The 18,700-nt window shown below is 45.3% G+C and overlaps 1 protein-coding gene across 3 annotated transcripts in view; it reads right to left on the bottom strand.

Moving 5' to 3' along the window:
- CCDC175 (coiled-coil domain containing 175) overlaps window positions 1-18,700 on the bottom strand; it is a 74,504-nt gene that overhangs the window by 32,021 nt on the left and 23,783 nt on the right. For all 3 annotated transcript variants that reach the window (XR_011384854.1, XM_002719516.5, XM_070065092.1), the window contains exons 8-10: window positions 13,075-13,156; window positions 7,842-7,978; window positions 5,131-5,241 (exon numbers count right to left, since the gene is read on the bottom strand). Coding sequence is in view for 2 of the 3 variants with exons in the window: in XM_002719516.5 (XP_002719562.3) it covers window positions 5,131-5,241; window positions 7,842-7,978; window positions 13,075-13,156 (330 nt within the window). In the remaining variant the exon portion in view is untranslated. The remainder of the gene's footprint in view (window positions 1-5,130; window positions 5,242-7,841; window positions 7,979-13,074; window positions 13,157-18,700) is intronic.

Below are 18,700 nucleotides of genomic sequence, written 5' to 3'. Positions count from 1 at the left end.
TCCATCCCTCCCGACCCCCTTCTATCACCAGCCTCTGAGATCAACTTTCTTGGTCTTCACATGTGCGTGAGATCATGTGGTACCCGTCTTGCTCTGCTTGGCTTATTTCACATAACATAATGGCATCTAGTTCCATCCACAATGTGTAAATGACCCTTGTTCACCCTGTTCACTGCTGAGTAGCATTGCATCGTGTGTGTGTGCCACGTTGTCTGTACCCATTCAGCAGCTGATGGACATTTAGGTTGCATAGTTCTTAAGCTCAACAGACACAAACTGTGCAACAACTAAAGGTTTTAGTGGCAGGCTGACAGAAGGACAATTATAATTGGTTCCAGAGCAAACTGATTTTTCAAGCCTTGAGGTAGCTATCCAAGAATAGAGAAGAGGCGATTCTAGGGGAATAATTGAGGAAGGCTTGCTGGAGATGAACAGACAAGGAAGGTGGACTGGCAGAAGGAAGGCACAATGTTGCCCAGGTGGGGACACAATCGTTTACAAAGATGCAGCAGCGAGCACCAGGTCGCACTCTGTTTTGACATTAAGCAGGCTTCCTGCATATGCTGGATAGGAGGGTAAGAATACGAGGGGCCCAAAAAGTTTACAAAGAAAAGTACAATTAAAAGATAAGGTTATTTTGGTGCAAAAAAAAAAATGAAATTCATGCATAGTGCTTCCATAATATGCATTTCCCACGAACTTTTTTTTTTGACAGGCAGAGTGGACAGTGAGAGAAAGAGACAGAGAGAAAGGTCTTCCTTTGCCGTTGGTTCACCCTCCAATGGCCGCTGCGGCCGGCGCGCTGCGGCCTGCACACTGCGCTGATCCGAAGCCAGGAGCCAGGTGCTTCTCCTGGTCTCCCATGCAAGTGCAGGGCCCAAGCGTTTGGGCCATCCTCCACTGCACTCCCTGGCCACAGCAGAGAGCTGGACTGGAAGAGGAGCGATTGGGACAGAATCCGGCGCCCTGACAGGAACTAGAACCTGGGGTGCCGGCACCGCAGGCGGAAGATTAGCCTAGTGAGCTGCGGCGCCGGCCTCCCAAGAACTTTTTAAAGTACTCTCATAATGCTATGCCACAGGAGGAATTAAGTCACCAAATTGTTGAGGAGCTCTGGGTTCTAGGTTGGGTTCTGTAGACTCCAGAAAGCCAAGACAGGTTCTGGAACCACAGGAAAGCGGGAGCTGAGGAAGGCAAGCCTTTTGTGACTGGGCGGATGGCAGTGTGCAGGTAACGGAAGCCTGTGTTTTTGTTCCCCTTCTTCCCTGTGAAGTGCTTCATTCGCAGAAGTGAATTAAAGCCGCAGAAGCAAAATATGCATAAATGAAAAATACAATATGAAATTCTGCAAACAAAATGTCAAAGGCTCGGCATATTCATGAATGAAATTTGGAATACAAAGTGCTGCCACACCAGAAACGTGACTTGCTCATGTTTTCTCTATATTTGGAATCAGCATGGGCTCTCAATTTCCTACCAAAATAAATCCAAACTCCTCCCCTGAATCTCTGAAGGTCTTCACAATACACCCAGCCTTAGTGATTTTGATATTTACATGTAGAATAGGCCCAGAAAGGATGTGAACCATCCTTCTATTTGATGAGCAAACATAAAACTCTAACTTGCTCTCAAGGGTCTAGTTCAAGTTTTTAAATCCTTACATAACAATAATCACCTATCTCTCATTCTTGTATAATTCACGCTTTATTTTTCTAACTCATATGTGGCTCATTATTTCTTGTGTGTTAGGCTGGCTTAGCTGTGCAACTAAACTATGAACTATGAACATGCCAGTGTTGGTGGAAGTGTGCAATGCAAGCATGATTGTGTGGGAAAGTTTGACAATAACTACAAAAATGGAAATTATGACTGCCTTTAAGATCTAGTAAATCAATTTTTCAGACTTCATTATAAAGAAATAGTCCCACATGTTAACTTCAAAAATCGTTTGTAATATTGGAAACAGGAAAAAACCCAAATACTCATCAATAGAGTGCTGGCTAAACAAGCTGTAGTATAACCTGAGACAGGCATGTGGCCTAGAGGTTAATACACCTGCATTCATACTGGTGCATGAGCTTAATTCCAAGCTCCGGCTTCTGTCTCCTAGCCTCCTGCTAACGTAGACCCTGGGAAGCAGCAGGTTCCGGCTTCTGTCTCCTAGCCTCCTGCTAACGTAGACCCTGGGAAGCAGCAGGTTCCGGCTTCTGTCTCCTAGCCTCCTGCTAACGTAGACCCTGGGAAGCAGCAGGTGATGGCTCCAGTTTTTGGGTTCTTGCCACTCACATGAGAGCCTGGATTGGGTGCCCAACTCCTGGCTCTGACTGGGGCCCCAGCTTAGTCCTGGCCATTGTGGGTATTTGTGGAGTCAACCAGCAGATGGACACTCCCCATGTCTTTCTCTGTCTTTCATATAATAACATCTTAAAATAAAAAATATATAGTATATATTTATGCATATATATTAAATAAATATTTATAATGTTATACAAAATGAACTTAAGGTGATAAAGTTCAATATATTTATATTACATAAAATATACTATAAAATTTAAGGGGCCGGTGCTGTGGTACAGCAGGTTAACCAACCGCCTGCAATGCTGGTATCCCATATGGGCGCAGTTTGTGTCCAGTTTTCATCTGGCTCCTGTTAAATGGCCCGAGAAAAGCAACAGAAGATGGTCCACATGCTTGGGCCCCCGCACCTATGTGGGAGACCAAGATAAAGCTCCTGGCTCCTGACTTTGGCCTGACCCAGCCCTGGCCTGTGGCCACTGAGGAGTGAACCAGTGAGTGAAAGATCTTTCTCCCTCCTTCTCTCTCTCTCTCTCTCCTTTTCAAATAAATAAAATAAGATCTTAAAAAAAACATATGTATAAGCTATAAAAGGAATACTATGGAATTGGAGAAAGGAATGAGGAAAGATGTCTTATATGTATGATTTTTTCCTTCTTTATTACGAAATATGAGAATACTTCAAAAAGTTTGTAGAAAATGGAACTCAAAGTATGAGTTTATTTTTGTCCAATTTTTTTTTCATAATATTAGGGAAATGCATCTTATGAAAAAACTATATATGGGGGCGATGCTGTGGCGCAGCAGATTAAAGCCCCAGCCTGCAGTGCCGGCATCCCACATGGGCGCTCGTTCGAGTCCCGGTTGCTACACTTCTGATCCAGCTCCCTGCTAATGTGCCTGGGAAAGCAGCAGAGAATGGATCAAGTCTTAGGCCCCTGTACCTACATGGGAGACCCAGAAGAAATTCCTGGTTCCTGGCTTTGGATCAGCCCAGCTCTGGCCACTGTGACCATTTGGGGAGTGAATCAGTGGATGGAAGACCTCTCTCTCTCTCTGTCTCTACCTCATTCTGTAACTCTTTCAAATAAATAAAAATAAATATTAATATATACATATGAATAGAAAAATATTTTTAAAATATTTATTTATTTATTTGAAAGGCAGAGTTAGAGAAAGGCAGAGAGAGAGAGAGAGAGAGAGAGAGAGAAGGGTCTTTCATCTGCTGGTTCTCTCCCTAGATGGGCACAATGGCCAGAGCTGTGCCTATCTGAAGCCAGGAGCCAGGAGTTTCTTCCAGGTCTCCCATGTGGGTGCAGGGGCCCAAGAACTTGTGCCAACTCCCACTGCTTTCCCAGGCCATAGCAGAGAGCTGGATTGGAAGTGGAGCAGCTTGGACTTGAACCATCACCCATATGGGATGATGCCACTGGAGGCAGTGGCTTTATCAGCTATGCCACAACGCCAGCCCCAGAAAAATAGTGTTTTTTTTTTTAATTTTTTTTTTTGACAGGCAGAGTGGACAGTGAGAGAGAGAGACAGAGAGAAAGGTCTTCCTTTGCCGTTGGTTCACCCTCCAATGGCCGCCGCGGCCGGCGCATCGCGCTGATCCGATGGCAGGAGCCAGGTGCTTCTCCTGGTCTCCCATGGGGTGCAGGGCCCAAGCACTTGGGCCATCCTCCACTGCACTCCCTGGCCACAGCAGAGAGCTGGCCTGGAAGAGGGGCAACTGGGATGGAATCCGGTGCCCCGACCGGGACTAGAACCCAGTGTGCCGGCGCCGCAAGGCGGAGGATTAGCCCAGCGAGCCGCGGCGCTGGCTTGAAAAATATTTTTTACACCCAAATAAACTCATACTTTCAATTTCCTTTTCTTAAAAACTTTTTGATGTTTTCTTGTAGTTTCCAACTCTACAGAGAAGTACAAATAACAGTACAAAAAAAATCCCATATACCCTTTACCAACTTCTCAAATGTTTCCATTTTACCATATTTGTAATTCTCCCAAGATAATTTTAAGTGAAAAATCCAGTTACAGAAAAGTATAAGCCAATGTTTGGATACCCACAGATACATACCTGTAAACAGCGATTATCTCTGTAAAGACATGGTGAGATTAGGGTAACATTTATTCTATAAGTTGCACATTTCTCTATTTTCATTGTAAAAGCAGATATAGGCATTACTTTTTTCATCAGAAAAGAAGAAAGTGAAAGTGATTTGGGGCTGGCGCCGTGCTCACTAGGCTAATCCTCCACCTGCAGCGCCGGCACCCCGGGTTCTAGTCCTGGTTGCTCCTCTTCCAGTCCAGCTCTCTGCTGTGGCCCGGGAAGGCAGTGGAGGATGGCCCAAGTGCTTGGGCCCTGCACCCGCATGGGAGACCAGGAGGAAGCACCTGGCTCCTGGCTTCGGATCGGCGCAGAGCACCGGCCATAGCAACCATTTGGGGCATTTGGGGGGTGAACCAATGGAAGGAAGACCTTTCTCTCTGAATCTCTCTCTAACTCTGCCTGTCCAAAAAAAAAAAAAAAAAGTGATCTGGAACAAGAGAAATGACCATCATGGGTGAGGGGATTCGGTGTGGTGACAACGTGCAGGCTCGCTCTTGTCACTGGACCACAGCTGTTCCTCGTGTGCATTTGGAGCCTGCTATCCCTTTAATGAAGGCATCAATGCTAATGACTTTTTGGGACTGTATAACAGAGAAAGCTAATGATAAATTTCTGCCTCTTTTATTGCGGTGTAGTAGAAACTGACATTGATCTATGGTTACCATTTATTAAAAAGTAAACGCAGACAAGAGTCAAGACTGAAGAAGTCAAAGGCAGCAACATACTGATGAAGTTCTCGGAGGGTGACGAGTCCTTCTTCCATATTTCTGATGTCTACCTTCCTTTGTGCTATGAAGTTTTCTTTCTGAGCAATGAATGCCAGTTGTTTCTGATTTCTACCATGAAAAAACAGTTATCATTTGTTAAGGGGGAAACAGTTTTAATTCCTCAGCATGAGAAAATACGCAAACATACAACAGGTATTTAACAAATAGTTTGGGGAGTCCAAATTGTGAACTATTTACCAATATAAATAAATAAAATTAGAAAACAAAGGGTTTTTTTGTTTTTTGTTTTGCCAGTGGTGGCTAAATTTAAACTTATGCCTAGGATTCTCACAATATTTACGAACATTTCAGAGCTCACGGGAGAACACTCATTACAATAGTAACCGCAAGAAGAGTCCTGTTTCACTCCGTCTCTCTGCGAGCTGGGTCTGCCCTCAGCACTTATCACGGTGTCCTGTTCTATGAAGGGCAGACGAGTCCATCAGATCAACTTTGAATACTGGCTTTGCCTCTTAATAACAGTGTCACCTTGGGCAAGAACCTTAGCCTGGGGATAAGCCTCAGTTTCACCATCCATAAAATGGGGATTACAATCCCTGTCTCACTGGATTTAATAAGTTGTCAGGTACTTGACCCAGGACATGGACCGCCAAAGTGGTTTTTATAGAGTAGCTATTCTTTGCCTTAACTTGCAGCATGGAATAGCATGGCTGAGACAAGTTAATGGCTTTGCTGGAATGCTTAGACATTGACTGGAAATGGCCCGTAACAGACAGTGTTGTATCTAAGTCTATAAAACTACTAAGGGCTGAGTTGCTATCTCCTCACTTTTTCCAGAATTTATATATTAAACTCTTAAACCTCTAGGTGATGGAAAGATAGAGAAAATTAGAGTCATTTTTACTTTCTAAATTACACATTTCTGTTTAACTTTAAAAATAAGGCTCGGGGGCCGGCACTGTGGTGCAGCGGGTTAATGCCCTGGCCTGAAGTGCAGGCACCCCAATGGACGCTGGTTTGAGACCCGGCCACTCCACTTCCAATCCAACTCTCTGCTATGGCCTGGGAAAACAGTAGAAGATGGCCCAAGTCCTTGGGTCCTTGCACCCACGTGGGAGCCCTGGAGGAAGCTCCTGGCTCCTGGTTTCGGATCAGCGCAGCTCTGGCCATTGAGGCCACCTGGGGAGTGAGCCATCAGATGGAAGACCTCTCTCTCTCTCTCTCTCTGCCTCTCCTCTCTCTGTGTGACTTTCAAATAAATGAATAAATCTTTTTTAAAAAGTAAGGCTCAGGCATCACTTTTTTTAATCACACACACACACACAAAATTAAAGTGATTTGGAGCGGCAGCAATGAACGCCATGGAAGCCAGTGCTGTAGTAACATTTGGGGCTTTGAGAAACAATTCAGTTTGGATGAGGGCGTGAGGATGGGGCCCTCATGATGGAATTAGTGCCTTTATAGGAAAAGACACCAGAGAGCTCACCAGCCCTTGGCCTTGTAAGCCAGAAAGAAGACCTCTGCTAGCCCCCTGCCACGCCGGCCCTGGAATCAGGCTTCCAACCTCCGTAACTGAGAGCTCAATGTCTGTTGTGTAAGTCAGCCAGGCCATGGAGTTTTATTCTAGCAGCTGGAGCTAACTAAGACAGAACCCAACAATGACGGCCAACTTTTAGTGTCACGGTAACTTGTCATCAGTACATTTCAGGATTCCAAAGGCTAACTCACTTAGTATTGACCTGAGAGAGGTTTTTGCCCAAAAAATACTAACAATTTCCTTCTCTGTAGGCTATTCAACTGGATGAGATGAAATGACTGCAACACCTCTCTGTAGCTTAAAGGCTTCTCCTAAGCGGGCCACGGTAATTACATTTCCATATGATTCAACTGCGAGTGCAGTAATGATTATTACTTACATAACTTCCTGCTTGCTAGAGGGTGCTGTGAGCAGCCATTTTAAAAGCATGGGTGAATGCTCACTATCTGTTTGCAGGCAACGCATGAAGTCCTGGAGATGCCGAGTAAGACAAGAGTGACTGCCCTGACCTCCTGGCAGCTCTGGGACCAAGCGCTTTGTGCCCAGTGGACGATACTGTGGTGACCCGTGATAAGGAAGGACACGAGCGAGGGGCTTCAGGAGGTTCATGCTGGCAGAAAGGAGGTTGAGGCACTGGGACTAGGGAAGCAGAAAACGGCCTTTGAAGGGCGAGTCACACAGAGGGGCTGGGCGAAGGGAGCGATGCTGGAGAAAGGCAGAGCGGGTACCAACCGGAGTCCGATAGGTGGAAAAGACAGGGGATTTCCTTTACTCATTGCCCAGTCCATTGGGTTAGGGGGTTGTCCAATGGCTGAACCCTTCTCCGGGCAAGGGCCTGCAGGTGTGGAGCCTGTTTATGAAAAAGGCAGGGAAACCTCGTCGTTTCTCCGGATAGTCTCACAGGGTAAAAGCATAATGACTCCTCTGCGTTCTGAATTTAGAAGAAAAATTAATGAATTTGGTTTTCACGTATGTGCCTTGAACCAGGCACGAGAAGCATTATTTAGAATGACAGAGGCAGATTAGGGGCGTGCTTACTAGAATATGTCACTTTTCTCAGCAGAATGAAAAACTAGGATGAACCCCAGTAGAGAATCACCACTTTGAAGGCAAGGAAAGCCCCCCAAACCACAGCATGCCGAGTCACGTATGGATCATGGTGCAAACGTACTCATCATAGATCTTCCGTTTGTATACAAAAACTTTATCCTCCTCACTTAAGACAATCTTCAACTGTCTCATCAGAGTCTGCAGTTTCTCTCGTAGATCTCTGTTCTCTGATTGCACCCTGAGTCGTTTCTCAGTCAGCTAGGAAAAAACAAAGGAACTGGATAAGAGGACTTAACTCCATCACCCCTTTGAGGAGGGCAGCATCAGGCAGGCAACTCTCCAGGGCACTCGGTTTGCTGCTTAGTGCACAATGAATGGGCCACAAATGCCATCCATGTCATGGGATTCAATGCCACAGCAAAGCCGCGATCGCACCTTCTGGAGCCTTTTACAGATGATGACAACAGTGTCTGCAGGCAGCAAACACGGGTGTGAGGCCACAGAGTAATGATCCATATGAAGTAGGAAACGCTGTAGACACACTGTGATCACCCGGTGGCAGCTGTGTCCTTTCCCCGGAACAGGGACTATTCTAAGGGGAAAAGGTAGCATACACAGACGCTCTCGACTAGATATTATGCTTGCTTCTTGTTAAGTACAGTTGCTCTATATCTGTGAGTTCTGCATCAACCAACTGTGGTTCAAAAATATTTGAAAAAAAAATTCAAGAAATTTTCCAAAAGCAAAACTTTGTCACGTGCTGGGGACTATGCTGAATTCACACAGATGCAGTGATGGGCAGGTATCCTATAAGGCACTATTAGTAATCCAGAGATGGTTTAAGCAAAAGCCTGTGTGTAGGTTGTATGCAAAAACTTCAGCTTTTATAAAGGGGACTTGCGCAACTTTTGGTTTCAGTTTCTGCAGAAAATCCTGAAACCAGTTTCCCACTGATAGCAAAGGAAGACTGCGTTTCTATTTGAGGACAAAACATAGTACCCATCAGTTTCTGCATGAGGTAAGAATTTGGTCCTGGATGTGTCTAGTGAATTGCTTCAAATGAGTGAAGAAAGGTTTAGCGGGAATGCAGGACTGGAAAGTTCAAAAGAACCTGCACGAGGACCGCTGAAATAGCTAAGTCAAAAAATGTTGTCTTCAAAGTGTTGGAAGAACCAACCAGATAAGGAGGAATTACTGGGCCTAATTCTAGGAGAAGAATCCAGGGTGACAAGGGTTGCACTTAAAACCTTTTGGTCTGACATTTACTAACACGGAAGAAACCACTTAGACCCCGAGTTTTTGTCTTCTTGAGTGACAAAGGGGACCAAAGCCCAGGTGTAGGGTTCATCCAGATGTGGAACCTGGATCAACCTCCCTCTGCTGGGGGCTGGGATCCCAAGGAGCTTCGCTTCTGGAAAAGGGTCCATGGGAAACTGGCCAATCATAGTCCTGCCTGACCTCGATAGCCAGGGAATTCAGGGATGAAGATGGTTTTGGACTGGCAAACTAGTAACACTGAACACCTGAGGCAGAAAACAAAGGAAACCTGAAACAAATGAGACATATGCCACAAGTGTGCACTGGAGAGCTGAGTATTGTGAAGTTGTAAAATCCTCTCCATTAGCAGATTTAACACATTCACAGTGAAAACCAAAGCAGGCTTTTCTGGTAGAATCTGACAAACTGATAAGCATTCAAAGGGCCAAGAATACTGGAGCAATCTCCAAGTTGAAGGATTTATATTACCATCTATGAGACTCATTTTAAAGTTACCATTCAAGACCATATTGTTTTAATATGAGGAGACACAAATAATCCAACTAAACAGAACAGAGCCTACAATCCATCCATACATTTATGATCCACATTTGATTTCTGATGATAAATCAATAATAAACTTATGATAACAATGCAACTGTGACACACTGGAGAGGAGTACTATCTTTTGATTAAATGGTACTGACGAATGGAGCAACTTTATGAAAAAATTTGAATTTGATCATTGTCTCACACTTCACACACATATATAAATTCCAGGTGGTTTATTGTTTTCGATGTGGAAAGTCAAACAAAAAGCTTCTAAAAGATAATGAAAGACAAAATCTTCATGACACAGGTCACAGAAAGCATTAACCAAAAAGGAAAATATTGATAAATTAGGCTTCACTAAAATTAATGTGATTGGTTCACAAATCCTATGTATTTACAGTTTACATGCTATTCTGTATAATATTTCATAACAAAAAAGTTAGACCCCACAATCAGTATATTTCCAAAGAAAATGAAATCAGAATGGCAAATGCCCTCCCATGTTCAATGCAACAGCATTTACAGTAGCCAAGATGTGGACAGAATAAACAAGAGTGTCCATCAAGAGATGAATGGATAAAAATGTGACAGATATGCACAACGGAATACTACGCAGCCTTTAAAAAGACGGAAATCCTGTCATCCACACCATGTATGAGCCAGGCAGACGTTACGTTAAATGAAATAAGCCACACACAGAAAGACAAGTATGCATGATCTCGTTCATATGTGGAATCTTACAGTGCTGAACTCATGGAAGTAGAGTAGAATTGTGGTTACCAGGAACTGGAGTTGGAGGAGGAATTGGGGAGATCTGGGTGGGGGAAGTGTTAAAATACAGTTAGAATAGAGTTTTTTTTTTTTTTTTTTTTTTGACAGGCAGAGTGGACAGCGAGAGAGAGAGACAGAGAGAAAGGTCTTCCATTGCCATTGGTTCACCCTCCAGTGGCCGCCGTGACTGGTGTGCTGCGGCCGGCGCACCGCGCTGATCCGATGGCAGGAGCCAGGTGCTTTTCCTGGTTTCCCATGGGGTGCAGGGCCCAAGCACCTGGGCCATCCTCCACTGCACTCCCTGGCCACAGCAGAGGGCTGGCCTGGAAGAGGGGCAACCGGGACAGAATCTGGCGCCCCGACCGGGACTAGAACCCGGTGTGCCGGCGCCGCTAGGCAGAGGATTAGCCTAGTGAGCCACGGCGCCGGCTAGTTATAATAGAGTTTACTATCAATAATTTGCCTCCAATAATCTGTGAGAATTGCAATGGGATATCATTAAGAGCCCAAAATTCCCACTCTAGTGAAAATAATAAGTGGGTCATAGCCTATTTATTTATTTGAGTGATCCTCACTCGTACCATGGAATTGGGTTGAAGGCTATGAATTGAAGAGAAACACGTCTACACCTCCCTCTTTGACCTGGTGAGCCAGGCCAGTTTGGGGACCCAAACTATTCAGACATTCATGAGGCTGGAAAATGTGTGGCTGTTACTTGAAGACTGTCTAACAGCTGTTACAACTGAGATAAATGGAATGGGTAAAAACAAATTGCTCAGAAAATGAAAAACAATTTAATTTATTTAATTCTTTCACGTGTATTTATTTTAAAGGCAGAAGGAGAGAGATACACAGAGATGCAGAGAGATCTCTTATCTGCTGGCTCAATCCCAAATGCCCACAACTGCTGGGGCTGGTTCAGGTGGAAGCCCGGAGCGCAGTACTCAGCTGAGTCTCCCGTGTGTGTGCCAGAGACCCAAGTACTTGAGCCATCACCAGGTGTCTCCCAGGGTGCTCATTAGCTGGAAGCTGGAATCAAGAGCAGAGATGAAAGCTGGACCCACGCATTCTGATTACAGACAACTTCGGGAGCCAATACTGTGGCATGGTGGATTAAGCCAGCACTTGCAATGTCGGCATTCCATAAGAGTGCTGTTTTCAGTCCAAGCCGCTATGCTTCTGATCCAGTTCCCTGCTAACATGCCTGGGAAAACAACAGAAGATGGTCCGAGTCCCTGGGCTCCTGCCACCTACGTGGAGCCCCAGAAGGAGTTCTAGGCTCCTGCCTTCAGCCTGAACCAACCCTGGCTGTTGCAGCCATTTGGAGAGTGAACCAGCAGTTGGAAGATCTCTTTCTCTGTGCCTCTCCTCTGCCACTCTGCCCTTCAAGCAAATAAAATAATTTTTTTTTCTAAAGGGAACTTTGGTTGGTTTATGTCTTCTCATATGTTTGAAGCCAAAAGAATTAGAGTAAGACAAGCCTAGGGGGAAGACATCCTTAATGCTGATAATTCACAAAGCCCCTAATGGAAAAAATTTAATGGTATAAATCGTTGTTCTGAAAGGATTCCTCTTCGGATCTCCCCAGTGAGCCCCAGGGTATGGATGCAGGTCTCAGACACAGGACAGTGCTATACTTTATCACAGAGAGAGAAGAATTGGGAGGTGGGGGTCCTGTATTTTAGAGCAAGAGGATGGATGAGTACCTGTAGGAGGAAGAAAAGGTGGGGGGCAAGACGGCCCGGAGGTCTGCAATGAGATTCTACTGTCCCCTCATCACCACCACGTCCAGCAGAGTTTGCAGTAGATCATGAAGTGCTCAGCATCACTGAATTCGTTTTAGAAACTAGTGAAAGGGCTGAATTTTACATCCTGGTTGACTGAGGACGGTGGGCAGAGGGCACCGGACACGACAAGACTCGAACTGTGGAAATAACTGTACGCAGAAGGGCACTGCAAAATGTTTGTGGAAAATGGAATTAAAAGGTAAGTTTGTTTTGGTGCAAAAAATGCTGTGATGTATGCATACTTGTGTACAGGACTTAGGAGAGGAGATACCATGGGCATTTCTCCTTCAATGCCAGGGGCAGGAAGAAATTCCAGGATGCCTAGCGTGCCTGTGTATTTCTGGGTATGCATAAATAAATACAGGTGTAGTGTGCATCTGCCTCATAATCTAGTATCTGACACTCAGTAACATACTGTGAACAATGCTAGTGCTTTTTCAACCAAGGTCCTTCCATTGCATTTTAATGGTATTCCCTTACTCCTGATTTTTTACTACCCTAATCAGTGCTTCACTGAATATCTTGCAGCTAAATTTTAGTTTAAACTGATATTTACTTCTGAGACAATATCTCTTTTAACTTATTTAGAAAATGGCAAGAGAATTCTCCTGGGGGTTAAATCTACCTCAATTACTTCTAAGTAATACAAATATTTTAAAGTGCAGAACAGCTAAACGATCATAGTTTTTCTAAATAATTCACATGAAAAAGATCCATTAACCATGGACATTCCTGATGCAAAAAACCACTATTCTCCCTGAAGAGTTACCAAAAAATTATTCATCTTTATATTGGCACATTTTCTCTTCTGCATATTTAGGATACTTAGAGAGGCAATAAAAATCCTTAAATCAATTACTGTGAAGGACCATTATTATTAATCAATAAAAATTGACTTAAATTCCACACTGCTCACACCTGTTTAAAACTTTAACTAAAAAATAAGATATAATTACCTTCTGAAACTCATAATTTCTTTCTTCCTACCTGTTTTATCTTTTGCAGATATTCAGTTTTCTCAATATTGGATATACTGTCCAGCTTCTCCTTGTGAGTTGTGAATAAACGCCTATGAACAAAGCGAGCCAAACAGATTCATATCAGAGCATGTTTTCTATCAAAGCCACAATCAGTTAAGACATCAGAAACTTCCAATTCCCTTCTCCCCACTCAATGTATTGATCTATCTAGGTATTGGAATCAACAAAAGTATTGTACTTTAAAATAGATGAATGAATATTCATTTAATTATTCGTCCACTTGAGAAGCAATTATTGGACACCTGTGTTCTGCCAGATATGTCCTAGATGCTAAGGATAAAGCATAAGCCAAGGCTCTACCCTCATGGAAATCATATTCTAGTGGAACAGTCAGAACAAAGGCAAGGTATCAAAAATAAATACTTCAGATAAGGGTGAGTGTTCCAAAGAATACCAAGTGTGACAGTGACACCTGACAGCAGGGGCTCCATTTTAGAGCACCCAAGACTCCATCTTGAGAAATCCCCCCACACCATAAGACTCTGGTCAGAAAATAACTATGGTCTAAAACTAAGACAACAACAGTGCACTGCATCCTGCTTGGCAAAACATTGAAACCCCTGGCATGATCGCTCAGCCTTAAAACAAACAGGCTGCACCTGGATTAACGTTAAGATTATAATTTATTCATATCCCACATATGATTTAGGTCGGTACCTGGACTAATGTCAAGAGTGTAATTGGGCCGGCGCCGCGGCTCACTAGGCTAATCCTCAGCCTTGCGGCGCCGACACATCGGGTTCTAGTCCCGGTCGGGGCGCCGGATTCTGTCCCGGGTGCCCCTCTTCCAGGCCAGCTCTCTGCTGTGGCCAGGGAGTGCAGTGGAGGATGGCCCAAGTGCTTGGGCCCTGCACCCCATGGGAGACCAGGAGAAGTACCTGGCTCCTGCCATCGGATCAGCGCGGTGCGCCGGCCACAGCGTGCCGGCCACAGTGGCCACTGGGGGTGAACCAACGGCAAAGGAAGACCTTTCTCTCTGTCTCTCTCTCTCACTGTCCACTCTGCCTGTCAAAAAACAAACAAACAAACACTGTAATTGATGAGGCTGGTGCCCTGGTGCAGAAGGTTAATCCTCCGCCTGTGGCGCTTGCATCCCATATGGGTGCTGTTTTTTTAGGTTTGTTTGTTTGACAGGCAGAGTGAACAGTGAGAGAGACAGAGAGATAGGTCTTCCTTTGCTGTTGGTTCACCCCCAATGGCCACTGTGGCCGGTGCACCATGCTGATCCAAAGCCAGGAGCTTCTCCTGGTCTCCCATGTGGGTGCAGGGCCCAAGCACTCGGGCCATCCTCCACTGCACTCCCGGGCCACAGCAGAGAGCTGGACAGGAAGAGGTGCAACCGGGACAGAATCCGGCGCCCCGACCGGGACTAGAACCCGGTGTGCCGGCGCTGCAGGCGGAGGATTAGCCTATTGAGCCGCGGTGCTGGCTGGGTGCTGGTTTTAATCCCGGCTGCTCCTCTTCCAATCCAGCTCTCTGCTGAGGACTTGAAAGAAAATCTTTTCAGGCAGAAAGAACAGCTGTTGATAAGATCCAGAGACCTGTCACTAGGCTAATCCTCCGCCTAGCGGCGCCGGCACACCGGGTTCTAGTCCCGGTCGGGGCGCCGGATTCTGTCCCGGTTGCCCCTCTTCCAGGCCAGCCCTCTGCTGTGGCCAGGGAATGCAGTGGAGGATGGCCCAAGTGCTTGGGCCCTGCACCCCATGGGAGACCAGGAGAAGTACCTGGCTCCTGGCTCCTGCCATCGGATCAGCGCGGTGCGCCGGCCGCAGTGCGCCGGCCGTGGCGGCCATTGGAGGGTGAACCAACGGCAAAGGAAGACCTTTCTCTCTGTCTCTCTCTCTCTCACTGTCCACTCTGCCTGTCAAAAAAAAAAAAAAAAAAAAAAAAAAAAAAAGGATCCAGAGACCTGGGGGTGGGGGAGTGGAGGGGGGAAGCTTAGTGAATTTGAGGAAGGGGTGTGATGATGCTGGAGGGATAGACAGGTACTCGATCATGTAGGGTCAGGTAGGAGTTCAGATTTTATTCTGAAGGAAGCCAGGGGAGGGCTAAAAAACTATTATTATTTGCGAGACAGAGAGACAAAGAGAGAGCTCCCATCCACTCCCTAAATGCTCACAACAGCTGGGACTGAACCAAGGCGAAAGCCATTCAATCTAGGTCTCCCACGTGTGGTAGGATCCCAGAGCCCTCACTGTTGCTTCCTGGGTCTGCATTGGTGAGAAGCAGAAATCAAGAGCTGGATCTGGAAACCACCCAAGTGTTCCAATGTGGGATGTGGGCCTTTATCTGTTTATTTATTTTAAAGATTTATTTATTTCAAAGTCAGAGTCGGGGGAGACAGAGAAAGAGATAGATCAATCTTTCAACTGCTGGTTCACTCCCCAGGAACCAGGAGCTTCATCCAGGTCTCCCACATGGGCCATCCTCTGCTGCTTTTTCCAAGCCATTAGCAAGCAGTGGGATTGGAAATGGAGCAAACGGGACATGAGCTGCTGCCTACACGGGACACTGGTGCCACAGGCAGCGGTTTTACCCTCTACACCATGATGCTGGCCGCAGGATGTGGGCCTTTAAACTGTCAGGATGGATGTTTGCTCCCCAGGAGAGAATTTTTAGAAAATGTTTGTTTTCATTTACTAGAAAGGCAGAGCAGAGAGAAAGAGAGAGAGAGAGAGAGAGAGAGAGAGAGAAAGAGAGACAGAGAGAGAGAGAGGAAAGAGAGGAGAAGAGAGAAGAGGGAGAGAGGGAGAAGGAGAGCAAGAGAGAGCAAGCGAGCAAGAGACAGATCTGTCTGCTGTGTCACTCTCCAAATGCCCACATTAGCCAGGGCTAAACCAAGCTGAAGCCAGGAGCCAGGAAATCCAAGCAGGTTTCACACATGGGTGGTGGGGCCCAGCACTTGAGCCATCACCTGCTGCTTCCCAGGATGCACTGGCAGGGCGCTGGGTTGAAGTGGAGCAGCCAGGATTCCAGCTGGCACTATGATATGGGATATGGGCTTCCCAAGCAGTGGCTTAATATGCTGTGCCACAACGCCCACCGCAGGGAAGGATATTTTAGCAGAGAAATAACATGAACCCCCGATATGACAATTCTGGTTACCCTGTGGAGAAAGACAGCAGAGGAGGAAGACAGACCAGGTAGAAGGCTGTGCGGTCAAGAGAAGATAATGGTGGTTCCGATTAAGATTCTAAGAGTGGAGGTGGCATGTAGGTGCCTACAGGATATACAAGGGCACTTCACAAAGTCCTTGGGAGGTGGGCAGCTAGCCTGGCAGTTAAGATGCAAGTTAATATGCCCACATCCTGTATCAAGAGTATCTAGGTTTGCTACCTGACTCTGGCGCCTGACTCCAGCTTCCTGCTAATGCACACCTTGGGCGATGGCAGCTGGTGGCTCAAGCAATTGAGAATCTGCCATTCATGTGTGCCAACCTGGATTGCATTCCTAGCTCCAGGCTTTGGTCTCAGACCAGCCCTAGCTGTTGGGGGCACTCTGGAGTGAACCAATGACTGAAAGTGCTCTCTCTCTCTCTCTCTCTGTCTTGTGTGTGTGTCTACTTCTCCAAAAAATGTTAAAGAAAAAATAGAAATAAAAGATATATTTGTTTTGGTGCAAAATATTTTTGAAATCCATGCCTAGTTTTTTCCATAACATACATTTTCCATGAACATTTTTTGTGCAAAAACTATGAATGGACTTTAAAATTCTGTGTATCAAAATAAGCTTACTTTTTAATTCCATTTTCTGTTACCTTTTTTAAGTACTTTGTATTTTGAAGATGAGAGTAAGGGGATGTACCTTTGGATTTGGTTAGAGTTGGGTTAGGGTTAGGTAGTGAGGACAATAGGAGTGGTGGGTAACTCCTAGGCTTTGGGCTGGGGTAAGTACCTAAGCGGTGGTGCCACGTTCACTGGCAGGGGAGGCTGTAGGAAGAGCTGTGGAATCAGGAGTTCTATCTCGGATACTATGTCTGAGGTGTCTAACAGACCGTTCAAGCAGAGAGGTCAGGTCAGCGACAGAGGCTGCGTGTTTAGACCCAGGGAAGAGGTCAGGGATGGATATGTACACGTGGGAGTCACCAGGGTACAGAGCAGGCTTGAAACCATCAGACTGGAGTGGGGGTTGTGGCGTGGAGCGTAAACTGTCACTTGCGACTCCCACATCCTATACGGGAGGACTGCTTTGGTCCCAGCTACACTGCTTTTGATCCAGCTCCCTGCTAATGCATTCTAGGAGGCAACAGATGATGGCTCAAGTTCTTGGGCCCCTGCCACCCAGCCGTGAGGTCTGGTGGGGTTATAGGCTCCTGACTCCAGCCTACCCCAGCCCCGGGCTGAACCAGCTAAAGGAAGTGCTCTTTCTCTCTCTGTTACTCTGTATTTCAAGTAAATAAAAATAAACATTTTAAAAATAAAATAAAGCCATGAAACTGGAAGAAAAATCACATATGGAGAATGTGAACAGAAAATCATAAAGGGCTGAGAACTCCAAAACTTGGACAGAAAAAACAACTGGAACAAGTTAGGGTCCTGAGGACGACCAACTCGTGTAGTAAGTGAAGGAACAGAAGGCGTGTTTGGGAAGCCAGACGAAGGGAGTATTTCAAGAAGGTAAAAGTGATAGACTGTGCCAAATTCCACCATGACTTTGAGAACTGTAAGGGATAGGCTAGGCCTCTAATGTTTGACAGGATGGATGGAAATCACTGGTAACCTTGGTAACTTGTAAATCATTTCAGTTACCCCTCCAAGCATCTAGAATCTTAATAACTTCACGAATTTTAATGGCAAGCATACACTGTGGGTTACAAAGTGGACATCACTTATGTACAACATTTAGCTTCCAGATTTCCCATGGGCTGAAAACCATTTGAATGGCAAGGAGAGACCATAGCAATTTAGAAAGGGGACACTGGGTTTGCCTTTAGCTGTATAAACAGAGCAGGCCAGCTCTCAGCAGTGATAAGCAACAAGGACCAAGCCATCAATCTGTGGATCTGTAATGCATCTGAGGCGCTCTTATTGTCTAAACACACAACAGAATTTAAACTTGTGGTGGAGGGATTTGTTTTCCATCAACATTTTGACTGCAAATAGGTAACAGTGCTATTAAGCAACCTTCCTTCAAGTTAAAGATTTCACTGGGGAAAGTACGGCTTACGCTCTGGATTAACAGGAAGGTGAGTGTGCCTATTACTTTACTTTCTTGCATTATTTGCTCTTATAGAATTTTAGAGAATACAATGCTGGTTTTTCAAATCCACCAAGCAATTGCTGGGTTGCCTCTCTTCACCTCCACAGGTAGAAAAAATGAACTAAGAAAAAAGTGAGAATATAGAGAATTTTCTTTTAATTTCATCAAATTAATCAAAAGCACTTTTTTCTCGATAAGTTGCCACAATAATGAAAACGTTTGAAAAGCCAGGATTACAAAAAAATGATGGGCCATTAAAAATGTGTGGTCAATGACTCCTCACTTCCTTCTTGAACATATATTTAAAACAACTTAGCTAACAGAAATACTGCTTATAAATAAAACTTTATTGATAGAGGGATATTTTTCAATGT

This window comes from Oryctolagus cuniculus, chromosome 20 (genome assembly GCF_964237555.1).
Source record: "Oryctolagus cuniculus chromosome 20, mOryCun1.1, whole genome shotgun sequence".
NCBI lineage: Eukaryota > Metazoa > Chordata > Mammalia > Lagomorpha > Leporidae > Oryctolagus > Oryctolagus cuniculus.
The sequence above is the reverse complement of the archived record's forward strand: the minus strand, read 5'-3'. Positions and strand labels throughout refer to the sequence as shown.